At 37.8% G+C, this 12,891-nt stretch overlaps 2 protein-coding genes across 2 annotated transcripts in view; one reads left to right on the forward strand and one right to left on the reverse strand.

The window, feature by feature from the left end:
• The window catches only part of LOC127230894 (uncharacterized), a 56,901-nt gene that overhangs the window by 35,968 nt on the left and 8,042 nt on the right, over positions 1–12,891 (reverse strand). The window contains exon 3 of the mRNA XM_051196183.1: positions 8,454–8,726. Coding sequence (XP_051052140.1) covers positions 8,454–8,726 — 273 coding nt within the window. The remainder of the gene's footprint in view (positions 1–8,453; positions 8,727–12,891) is intronic.
• The window catches only part of Zfhx4 (zinc finger homeobox 4), a 176,015-nt gene continuing 174,100 nt past the window's right edge, over positions 10,977–12,891 (forward strand). The window contains exon 1 of the mRNA XM_051196585.1: positions 10,977–11,232. The gene's annotated coding sequence lies outside the window, so the exon portion shown is untranslated. The remainder of the gene's footprint in view (positions 11,233–12,891) is intronic.

Genomic DNA, 12,891 nt, shown 5'->3' on the forward strand with positions numbered 1-12,891 from the left:
AATATTTTACTTCCCTGTATTTAAGATAAAAAGATGAGATGTCTGGCAACATATTAGGATTTTTAAATGAATATTTTATGGTAGGACAGCTTGCAAAGACAACATATTTTTAATCTGAGATTATTATAATTGTTATATTGTATACTGAATTAATAACCCTAATATGTGTTTTGTTAAAGCTGAAAGTAGTCTTTTCAAAATAACTAGCTATTCCAAAAATAAAAGCACAAAATGAACACTTGATCCTGTATGTCCATGCATTAAAAGAAAAAAATCAGATACAAGGCAAATGCATTTGGCTTCTCTAATAACATTTGGTAACATGATTTCAGGTAAATACACATACACATGTATGCATGTCAGGTGGTGCTATTTTATCTACTCCATGTAACCAACACCAAACAATTGAAATATCTATGACAAGAAAAGCATGTAGAGATTATAGGATCGTTTAATTTGAAAGAAATGGTTATCCTTAAAAAATCGTGCATACCTGAATTTATTCCTACTTTTTGTTGGGTGATTGACATTTTTGCAAACGGTGTCTATTTTATTAAAGAATGAACTTGTGATGTTAAACAGCTTTGTAAAGAGCAGACTCTAAAAAAAAAGCATGTTTCGAAATTGGCTCCCTCAATTGCTGTGGTCCAACTGATTTGTTGGGACTACAATTTCATAGAGATAATAACATTTAGAGCAAGTAGAGTCTTACTTCTTATATCCAAACACACTAGCATGCTTAAAATTCTAGACCGGCACTATGCAGGCTGTGCCTCAGTCACCCAGTCTCCCTCCCTGTATCTGTTCATGTTGACAGACTATGTCATAATACATCAACAGAAAGATCAGCACTGAAGAATGAAATTTCATCGCCTGACAGCGGGAGCAAAACTGATTTTTAGTATTAAATTAGTAAAAAATATACCATTACCTCACTCCCAATTAGTCCCCTATCTTTCAAAAATAAGGTGTCTGCTATAACCACAGACAGAGGTGATCGAGGTTTGTTTACACGTTTGGAACCACCCCCAGACTGATAGCATATTTTCATTTTCCTTTTTATATGTCACTTTATTTTGCATATCTTAGGAGCCACTTAGGAAATTTTTCAAGAATAATTTTTTTTTTTAATGAGAGGCAGAAATCAACTGAGCACTGATACAGAGAGGACTCTTTAAACCGCTGATAAAGTTAGGTGCCCCTTTTTCATACGACATCCCGTTCCGTGCGTGGATTGCAGTGGAGATTTAACAATGCCTGTGATAGAGAATTGTCTTTTGCAGCCTACAGCATCATCTGCCACTTAGAATTCAATCCCGTCCCCGTTTGGGTGCCCCACAAACACATGCGCTTCTCTTTTGTCCATTACCCAGAGTTGTGCTATTCCCAAATATTGACATCATCTACTTTTATCAGCATTAACTGCTCCGCGGCTTTCCAGGCTCATGCTCAGCTCTGTTTCTTCCTATTGATTTATCTTCCGCACTCCAGCAGGTAGCTAGCCGGCAAGGCTGTCCTGAGAAATCGCTTCCAATGACTTTATACGCACAATTTACACGGAATTGTTTAAAGAAGATATTAGCCTCAATACAAATCAGTGAAGCTCATTTAGTCCATACTGCACGATTCTGCTGTTGGCAACCCTATCGCATGTTACTCTCTCCAGTCAGCTGCCGAGCCCAATCTGCACATTAGCCATAGTATTTAGTTTCATATTAAAACGAAGGCAAGCTTTTTTTCGCTTTTGCCTTTCTGTCTGAAATCTTTTCAGTGTACTTTTTACATCACCTCGCCGAGCCATGTGATAGTAATATATTTTGAAATATAAAAACCTGAGATTAAATGTTTGATTCTTGACAGTGTTCTTAAATATAATAAATTCAAAAGGAAATACTGTTAAGTTAAAATGGAGTGTTTTTCATTAAGTCCAATCAAATGGTAGACAACAAAGGATCTTTTATTTGAGAATATGAAGTGAAAATGAAAACCAGAGAACCTTTACTAAGAAAAGGTCCAGCCAAATTATGTTGGAAGGAGGCCTCCAGATTGAGCCTGGGTGTTTCTTTTACTAAAAGTGAATTAAACTAAGATATGCTATGAAGAAATAGTTCACAATGAAGCAAAACGTAATGCCTTTTTTGGAGATGAAAATAAGGACTAAGAACAGTTGTCTTTGAAAATAATTCTAAAGAAAGATCACATATGAAAAAAATTGCCACAGCATCTGATCTTTTCTTATAATCATAACAGGGAAATGTTGGGGTAAAGAGACACTAGCCCCCTTTCTCATCCATGGCAATGTTGTAAAATCTAGAGGCAGTGTTTACATTTCACCATCGCCCCCACCTTAAACTACCAGTTTATGACAGCTAATACGATGACATCCAAATGTCCAAAACAGGGAAAGTCAAATGAAAATCTAAATGTGAAATTTAATATCATGAAATAACTAGGCAATATAATACTACTCTGAGTGTTTGTGCAAATATTGCAAAGTAAACTGAAATATTTTAAAATTCCTCAGAGGTTGCATAATACTTAAGTAAGGTTTGCATATAAAAAAAACAGCTATCAAATAAGGCATATTTATCTCTATTGTATTATCCTAATTTTTTACTTGAAACAGCACTCAACATCCAAAAATCCATGCAGGTGAGTGCTTATTAAGTCTGCTTGCATAGTTCTTTGCAAATTGAGGTGTACAAAGCAAGCAAACAAACAAACAAACGTACTGTCTAAAAGGATCTACTTTTATAAACTGCCTCTTACAACTTTATGGACTGTGTCAACAAAGAGCTTTTGGAATAGAAATGTTAGAAAATATATGAATATTGGTTCTGGAGACTTAAGGGCTGCATAGATTAAATTTTAAGCAAAGATAAGGGCTAAACAAAACCACCACTTTAAGTAAGGACTTATAATAAATAATAACACAGTTTTTAAAATTAATTTTGGAAAGCAGTTAAAATTCAATTACATGACAAATAATTTTAAATATTTCAAGAGTCTTCTCTTTCTGACTATGAAAGGTTAAAGGTGATTTTCGTGTGACCTTTGCTTTCTTTTCTTTTCTCTCTAAATATCACTAGTTGGGAGCAGGGACCCTGATTCCCAGGTAGAACAGGCATGCTAAAAGATGGCTAGTCTGTCCTGTCTCCTCACACATTTATTGCAAGCTGACACTCACATAACAGCCTTTTTTATCGCAAAGATTCAACAAAGAACAATTCAGATACCAAGGGAAAATCATACCCAAGGAGAGAGAGAGAGAGAGACAAATGCTTTAACTGAATATTCAGGCTGCGTAAGTGCAGGCATGACAATCAGCATTGGAATATTTGCGTGTACGTGAGAAAGTATTTTGAAAGAAGTCAGCAGTCTAAATATGACAGTATTTTGTATATGCGTCCATACATGTGCATATTGTATACAATACACAAACACAAATTCCTGTCACACCCAAATGCTGAAAGCTTAAGCATTTACTGTTTAAAATACTCTCTGATCACTGTGTACTGATATGAAGAAGTAAGTCCCACCAGCTGAAAGGGCTTCGTACTACTCCATTTATCATATTTTTATTACATAAAATCAGTCGTTTCACATGTGCACTTCAATATGGAATATTCTAAAGAAAGAAAAAAATCACTAGCACAAACAATGATGACAAATTGACATGAAATTCAAAGACTAATAGGGACAAGGCAGCCCAACACTTCAAGCAAATAAAAATAAATACTCTTCTCAAAAGAATTCTTATAATAGCAGTAATATTTTTAAGTATAATTGGGTGGTGATTTTAAAATATGTCCAAACATAAAATTCTTCAAACGGTGATATTTTATGGTAAATTTTAAAAGACAAGATTTTTAATTGCTTCATTTTGTTTAATATGTGAGGAAGTTGTTTTATGCAGTTTCTTAATATATTAAGTTCCATAGCTAGATGGGTAGGATTATGTCTCATATCATTACAAACTTTATGTATTTTCACATTTATGATGTATGTTAAAGTTTGATAACAGTGATCTACACTGACTGTACAATGTAGATGACACCTAAAAGTGACCATTTTACTACAATACAATTTTTACCATGAGTCCAGAACTTTCCAGTATTTCTTTGTGGCAACATTTTGATAAGCATAATTAGCCAGAAAGTAGACTTTACACCAAAATCAATTTTACATGAAGTAACACTAGATTCTATGAGATGTTAACTATTTTATAAATAAAAAGTCTGTGTAACCAATTTAAACATACATACATCCAGGATTTTGTTAGAAGGCATTCTGCTTTTATTGCTCAACTGAAAATTAACAAATGAACACAGCAGTGTGAGTATTCCATGTTTTCTCTGTTATTACACAGCTCTGAAACATTTCAATGAGCCTTACATATTTACTCTTACAAATATTGTTATTTTTTTTTTAGAATAGGAAGATCTTAACATATTAACTAACAAATACATATACTCAAATTCAAACACACTTGCTTGTTTCAAAATAAACAAGATTACTAGTTAAGATTTATTTCCTAATATTTTAGTTATTGCTCCTATATTTCTAGAAAAATGTGCATAAGTTGAATACGATATTAAAGAAATCAGTATTAGTTGACATTAGCCTTTTTAATATATAGAGTAACTTTATCCATCTATAACCACACATGAAAAGACAACTATATCATATATTAATATATACATATACTCTCAAGCTAGAATAAACAATAAAACTATGTACAGTGTGTGTGTGTAGAGAAATGAAATTAAAAAATCAGTATCCTTGCAGAAAATTATAAAATGTCAGATGTTAACATCTTTGAAAATGAATTTTTCTATATAAAAGTTGATAATTTTATAGCCTCTCTGCATCTCTAATCTTGCATCTATGGCCACCAAAAAGACAAAGCACACTTGATGAAGGACTATCCACTACACCAATATTTATAAGGTCTTTTGATTAATATTATTAAACTAAAATTTAAACCATCTGAGTTTTGTTTTACGAACAATGAAACAACCTATTCCCAACATGTGCATGAAAAATTATCTCTTTAATGTTTCTCATACAATCTTCCCACATACACATGTATATTAGTATGCCTTATTGTGTTATAAAATATTCCCAAATTCTTACAAAATATCATGAAACAAACCTAAAACTACTGCGATGTCCAATCATAGTAATCAATAACCTAAGTAAAAGCAAAGTTTCTTATCATTTGAGTCAGACATAACTCATCTAAACAGAAACATCTAATTTATGTTTTTTCTGTAATCTATTTGGTTTTTCAGATGTGCCATTTTTTAAAGCAGAAATGAAATGATATAGGATGTCAAGAAGTTACAGAGTTGCCTAGTACTTTCCCTGGATTTCAACAGTTACAGACTCAGTAATATCAGTGCTGTGGTGCTCAAGTGATGGATGGCATTAAGGACTTTCCACAGTAACAAGCCCTTCAGACAATTATTTTCAACTTCTGCCTACCTAGATTTCAGGATGCACTAATCCCATGCAGTGCCTGCATACACACACACACACACACACACACACACACACACACGTGCATATATATGTATACACACACACATACTTAGTTATACAAAGAAGCCTACAGAAACTGTGAGGACAAAAGAGGTGTTGCTTTGTAGCTCAGAAAAAGCTTTAGACAAAATAGTTATCTTCAACTCTCAGCTGGACGACATATTTTTCTCCTAGTTCCGAATTTACAAGAAAACACCAACTACCTTCCAAATTATGAACCAATGACTCAATGCAACCGGACCAGCTATGGAGAGGTAAGACTCCCTTTTCCCAGGCCACAAAGGGCTGAAGGCCTAATTATTTTTAAGTATAATCCAGCCAACCTCTCCTCATGCTCAGCTGCACTGAGTGACACTATTTGTGATGCCCAGTGTGCTGAAACTGGGCAGGTTGCTGTCAGTTTAAAAATGACTATAATAGAAGTGACCATGAAGATGGATCTTGTGATTTTGCGTTTCTAATCAGTCATCTGTGAAGAACACTTTTGCTTTGATTCAGCAGACTGGAGACAGCCATGATTGATAGCGCGTGAGGATGAATAAAGGTTATTAACTGTCTTCCTATTAAGCTCAATGTATTACCCCCTTTAGGTGTGTCTCATACGTTAAGTTAAAGTACTTACTCAGGTAAGGTCGAGAATGAACTCTATGGAGACGGTATCCACCCAGCTGAAAATGAGTGATTCATTCTTGCATTATTTTTTATTTATTTATTTTCTTTTTAGTGTAGCATGTAAGCTGCATTTAATTCCCCCATGTTATTCATTAACATAGTGTATATGGAAACCCTAAGGTAATAGGAGACTCCATTCAGTGCAAAGATCTAAATGCTGGGCTAACTAACCACCTGTATGGCCTTCAGATGAAATGCCTTAACAACCATATCTTGTATAACGTGTGAGTGGTTTAAAGAAGACAGTAAAATTAAGTGATGATTACAAATAAATGCATTATATATGCAAGATTCTTTAAATTTTCAATTATCCACAAACAAAAAGTTTATAACAACAACAACAAAAAAACAATATCAATACATCAAAAATTCAAAGGACCTATTAAAATTCCTGGGCATTTTGGCTTCATCAAAGATATTAAGCTATTTATTAACTTCACCTCTTCAAAAAGTTCTAGCAATTATATATACTGTATATATAAATGAACATTTTAGTGACAACATAAACCATGCCCTTGACTTGAATATTATATTTACAAATATACAAGTAATATTACAGATCTTAAGGTATTTAAAGTTTTCCAGTAACTTGGACATATCATTAAACAAAACAATGAAATCTCAGCATTTACTTGGTATTCTGTGTAGTTACTCTTACAGAAGCCAAAATATATTGAAATATTTTGAACACTTATCTTTAAAACCGTTGTTTCCATTTAGAGGTCTGATTCTATAAGAAAAAATATTAAGCACATATTTTTTTATTTAAAATATGATCATGTTGCTCCCTTGTGCCTTTCACACTTCAGACGCTGAAGGTGATTTAGTCAATAGATGAGGGATGGACACAAGTATCCGTTTAAACTGTACCAATTTCACTTCTGTTTTTGGCAGATCTTCATTGAGCAACACTGCACAGTGGCCTGAAACAAGACAGTGTTATCAGACCATCCTTAGAATTCCAGTTCAGAGAATAATGTGCTGTCCCTGAACATGGTCTCCTAGTGTACGGTGAGCTGTCTTTCCAGGAGTTTTTATGTGTATTTTCATCTTTAATAAATTACATTTTCTAAATGTGGTACTGTAATATTGGTATCCATCAACAAGGAAACATAGAGCGAGTAAGGATGTGGGGTCAAGATCTCACTGAATGTTTCTAAGGCTCAAAAATTGGCTCTGTCCAGCTTTGCTCCATCTGGGAATTGCTGTCCTCAGCCAGAAGGCTTTCCAGTTTTCCAGTATTATGTGCATGCCAAGTGAAATTTAAATTCTACACACCGAAAGCCTTTATTTAAAAATGTAGATAAAATAAAACTTGTTTATCTACTGTATCGTTTACATTACATTTAAGGGAACTTAAGTGTCAATTTTTAGAATTCACACAAGACTTCCTCAGTGAGACAACACATGAACTCTATTTTTAGATGGAGTTCTCTCCTTATTCTATCCAACTTCAACAGGGAAACTTAGTAAGCAATGAAGTTACAGATCCTAACCCTTACCCAGTGACACCATCTAGATTCTTGTATGCATATTTGCAAAAGTTTCCCAAGGATACTTAAATTAAAAAGAAATAGTGTGCTGTGTATTTCTCAAAAAAAAAAAAAGCCTGTCTTGATTTACAGATTGTCAATAAACTATGCAATTCCAACATGCCTCATAGCAGAAGATGCCCTACAATGTTAGTAAAAATGCTTCCTTTCCTATTGGTATAATCATTGGTTTCTTAAGGAAAGTGGAGATACCAAACCCAGACAGGGCTGGGGGGAGGTGACACATACAGATTTTAAGTTTCTTCTATCTATTCCCTTTATGGAAACTATCTAGAACTCACACTGTGCAGCCACACACAATATATGAAAACAAAAGGCAAAGACAGCTTAAGATAAAGTTTAGGTCATTTCTATGTGTGTCACAAAGTAGCGTGGTGTTGACACAGCTCACCTAATTTAACACCGGCAGGCAATAGCATTTTTAATTCAATTTATTTTTCATTTATTTATTTATTTATTATCTTTTTAGGCTATCCCCGAACAAAATGTTTCATTCGTATTGCTTAAGCAAATGACAGAGCTGGCAAAGAAACCTTGGGCTTAGTTAGGGGCAAGCCCTTTTACATCCGTGGACTACCACAGCAGAAAGCAGGTAGCTCTGGATTATAATCTCCAGAACTGGGACGCCTTTGATTTACACGCATCTCCCCCTCCCCTCCCAGAACTACTAAGTAGGGGAAATACACCGCGGTGCACACACGTAGTCTGACTTGGAGGCCAGCAGCTGCTGTCCACTGCGAGCCCGTGTAAAGGGTGTAGTGGCCACTCTGCTCTTCCGCCCAGCCCATTCTTGCTTGCCGGTGTTGCTGCTGTCATGTCCGCTGGTGATTTGATAGGCTTGTCGGGTTGCCATGGTGTTGACTTCTTGCCTCTAAGGAGCTGCCCAATGACTGTGGGTCTGGGATTAAAGCGGGAAGAGGCAGCGGCCACAGCGATTTTCTGAGGCAGCTGCGTCAGCTAGAAGAAAAGGGACGAGGTCTTTAGGCTGCCTTCCCTCTAACTCTCAGGGCCCACAGCCAGCCAAAGAATAGGAAGGGTGGCCTGGTGCGACAGTGACCTTCGCAAGGTAGAAGACGCCAGGGAGGGTGGAAGACAGCCAGGGAATAAATAACTCAGAAGCAAACTGCACGTGCCAGGAAGGAAAATCTTCCAGAATTCGTTATTCACACCGGGTTGGATGGAGGGACTCAGAAGTTGTTTGTTTTGTTTTGTTTTGAAAGTGTGTTTAAAGGGGTTCTGTTGCCTGCCCCCCTACATCCCAGTCTCCATTCGGCGGTGCAGTCAGTTGGCCAGTAAAGAGGCTCTTTACAGATAACCCTAAATCTCACACAGGAACTCTTCAAGAAGAGAAAGTGCTGTCAGAAGGCCATTGGGCGCCAGGGCGCAGTGGCCACTTGCTGGGCAGCTGGGGCGAGGGCCGGGGAGCCAGGAGCGCTCTATGCACAAGCCCCAGCCGGAAACTGTAAGCTGCGGGCTGCAGGAGGAAGAGGCAGCTTCTGTTATAAATTAGGAGTTAGGTGAAGGTTACGCAAAGAAGAAAAGGGAAAGTAAAGCTGTTAAAAGAATAGAGTAAAACCCCTGGGAGTTCAACTTGAAATCCACCCCCACCGCCACCACCACCACACCATTCCCCAATCCAAGGTGGGGGGGGGGCGAGGAAGAGGAGGAGAGCACATTCTGGTGTGATGAGAACTCTCTGGAATGTCTGGAGGAGAGGTTTGAAGTGCTAGGGTAAGAAGACCCCAGATGCCAAATAAATGGCAGGAGCGAGGTGGGGGAGGGGAGGGGATGGGAGGGGAGGGGAGGGGAGGAACAGCGGACAGACCGGTCCAGATTCACCGAAGGGACTCGGGGATTAGTTGTAGGAGTGCGATTCCAGTAGAATGGAAACAGAAGTTTAGGCGGACGGAGGGAGGCAGCGACTGCTCGGCCAAGGTGCAAGCTGCTGCTGAGGGCGAGGATGCAAAAGCAGCCTAGGTCAGCTGGAAGGACCCGAGGCAGAGTCGGGGCAGGACGGCGAGCCCCGAAGATGCAGGAGACAGAGCGTGGATGGCGCTCCAGGGGAGGGCCGGAAAAGATGCCAGCCAGGTGCCACAGCCCCGCTCCCAGCGACGCGGGGACTCTGCGTGGCCGCAAGTGCCAAACACAAGCCTCAGCAACTACTTCACAGACACTTTCGTTGATTTTCTTTAACACACACACACACACACACACACACACACACACACACACACTGCCCGTTATAACAACACTCACCCTCCCTGCAGCTAGAACGCCCTGTGTTCTTAAGGCAGGGCGTCTCTGGCAGAGCAGTTCTGACATTTCCAAATAAATCGTTTTCCCTTCATCCTCGGTTGAGGAAAACGGGAAAACTACTTCGTTTTCCTATGTAATTTGGGATTCACTTTCTAAAACATGTAAAAGACAAGTCCAGCCTCAACTTTGTAAAACCCAGTAGGGCTCACTCTTATTTGCATATTAATTTTTTGCCAATCAGAAGTAACTCAATTTGGAAGGAAAATGTCGGCAAAGAAACCGACTGGTCTGCATCTTCGGGGAAATTAACACTAGTCTGGCAGGCACCGTTCAGCAAGACCCCTTGAGTTGTCTCTGAAACAGACCTTTAAAAATAAGGAAAGTATTTATTTTAAAGTAGCCCCCCTTCAAACGCCGTTTCTGCCCGAGGTTCTTCCACACATGTCAAAGGGTTGTTGAATTATTCATTATTGTAATTACTATCATCATTGTAATTGTCCCCTTCCATGTGGAAATAATTTTATTATCGTAATTTGATATCTGAAGAATTTCCTGTTAGTCGTTTGATAATCATTTTTTTCTACTGAAAAGAAAAGTTTTGTTTATAAATGAGATAGAGAAAATGTTTTCAACGCTTTGATGTTTGCTATAGATTTCCGTTTATCTAATCGATCGGAATGCCAATAAAATCGATTAAAGGTTTAGTGTTTTACAAACAACCATTTTGTGCTTTTTGATTTTATGTTCAGAATGATTTTAATAAAGCTAATGTTTTCCTTTAACAGTCTCTCTTAAAAAAAAAAAAAACTAAAGCTTCATCGTTTTCCCCTTTATTATGAGAAGTTCCCACTTGAAGTACTCCAAATAGAAAAATACACATACAAAAATAAGCAATGGTTTGAATTTCACTCTTTTTTTTTTTTTTTTTTTTTTTGCCCGAGGTATTTAAATAAAGCCCTTTAAAATCTTGGTGAATTATAAGCGATCATTCAGTGATTGCGGAATATTAAATTAAACTTAGATAAATCCGCATTGAAGGAGGCAGCACCCAATCCTGAATTTATTTCCCATTTTCTCTAACAGCATCACTGCGCCCTCTCTTCGCAATGACAATGTGCCAAATCTGGGCATTTTGAAAACATTTTCCATATGCTTTATCAGGCACTGATAGACGACAAGGAGAAGGGGATGATCTTTTTGCTCCGAGGTATTTCATTTCACCTTTTCTCTTAGATTCCCACTGATAATCATTTTAACGCAAAAGTTAAAAAAAAAAAAAAACTGTGTTTGCATTCACCTTTGCTTTCCACCTTGCTGTTTATCCCTGGAATTGCACATTTGATTGTGAACTAATGTGAAGCTATCATTTGTATGCCCTGACAACATTTTGGGGTTTTTTTTCTTTTAAATCTTTGATTAATTTAGTTTCTGCTGGTTGTCTTTGTAATTAAATGTGGATTTAATTATACATTTGGTAACTTAGATCAGATGGGATGGTTGTTTGTGGTAGGATTTAACCTGGCTTTTGTGCCTGGCTTTAAGGAAATTACCTACGGTGGTGGTGGTGGTGGTGGTGGTAGTGGCTTTTCCTCAGGCAGAGATATCTGCACTATTGTCTTAAAGTGGATGCTTAGAGGAATGTAATGTCCTGTTTTAAAATGCTTTAATCTGGTGGCCAGTTCAGGATATTCTTTCTAGACTAGATATCGATACTTTTAGATTTTAAAAAGATGACCACTTTCTCTTCTATCCCATGACCAGTTTTTTTCTTTCTTTCTCCCCATTTTCTGCTTGTCTGTCTTTTCACATCTGGATCACCCCTTGGAGCTCTTCCCCAGATTGAATTTAAATTTTTCATTGGACACTCTTGATGGGAATAGCTCCATATGTTTGAAGAGGGTGGGCTTGTGGTCTTGGGTCTGTGTGGTTTGTAGTGGGTGGTGTAATTGCAACGGGAGGTGTGGGAGAGCTTGTGAAGTTAGTGAACTGCTATTGTTTGGGGACAGCCCCAGTCTGATTTTGTTTATTAACCCTGGGCTTGTTGCCCAGAAGGAAAAGAGGTCACTGTACTGTCTGAGCTCTGACCTCAAGGAGGCCAGAGGGCTCTGACTTCCATTTTTCCTTTTTTTTTTTTTTTTTTTTTCTCCTCTCCCTTATTTCTTCCCCCATCACACAGCACCTTGTATAGCTCCTCCCTCTTTTCCCATTCCTTTCTGTACCTGTGTCTGGATTTACATGATGAGCTTTCCCACCCCAAAGGTCAGAGCCTCTGGAGAAAAAGGGCTAAGTTTAGAGTGACTGCCTCTGAAAAGCCTAAAGTGGATTGGGGGGGGGGTAAATGTACATGGATTTGGAAGAATACAGACCTTGGAGCAAGAGTGTTATTTTAAGATAAATAAACAAACAAATAAGAACATATAGGAGGTAACAACCAGACTGGGAGAAATCAGGAAAGGATACAACTGCCCAGAAATAGTACACACATACACAGTGCCTCTTCTGAATGCCACTCCACTGGCTGTTTACCTCTCACATCAAAGAGGGTGTTGCTTCTCCATGATAAGTCATAATTGAAACACACACACACACACACACACACACACACACACACACACACACACACCTTTTGAATTATCTCATTGTAAATACATGCTTGTGACACCTTCCCAAGCAAGCCCTGCACTTACTTTTCCATTCATTTCAATGTTCCATTTCCTCCTGACCTACACAAATCCTAATACTCTCTTTCTCTCTCTCTCTCTCTCTCTCTCTCTCTCTCTCTCTCTCTCTCTCTCTCTCTCTCTCTCTCTCTCACACACACACACACACACACACACACACACACACAAAGTCTTTGGTATCAAGT

This window comes from Phodopus roborovskii, unplaced genomic scaffold (assembly GCF_943737965.1).
Source record: "Phodopus roborovskii unplaced genomic scaffold, PHOROB, whole genome shotgun sequence".
Classification (NCBI taxonomy): Eukaryota; Metazoa; Chordata; class Mammalia; order Rodentia; family Cricetidae; genus Phodopus; species Phodopus roborovskii.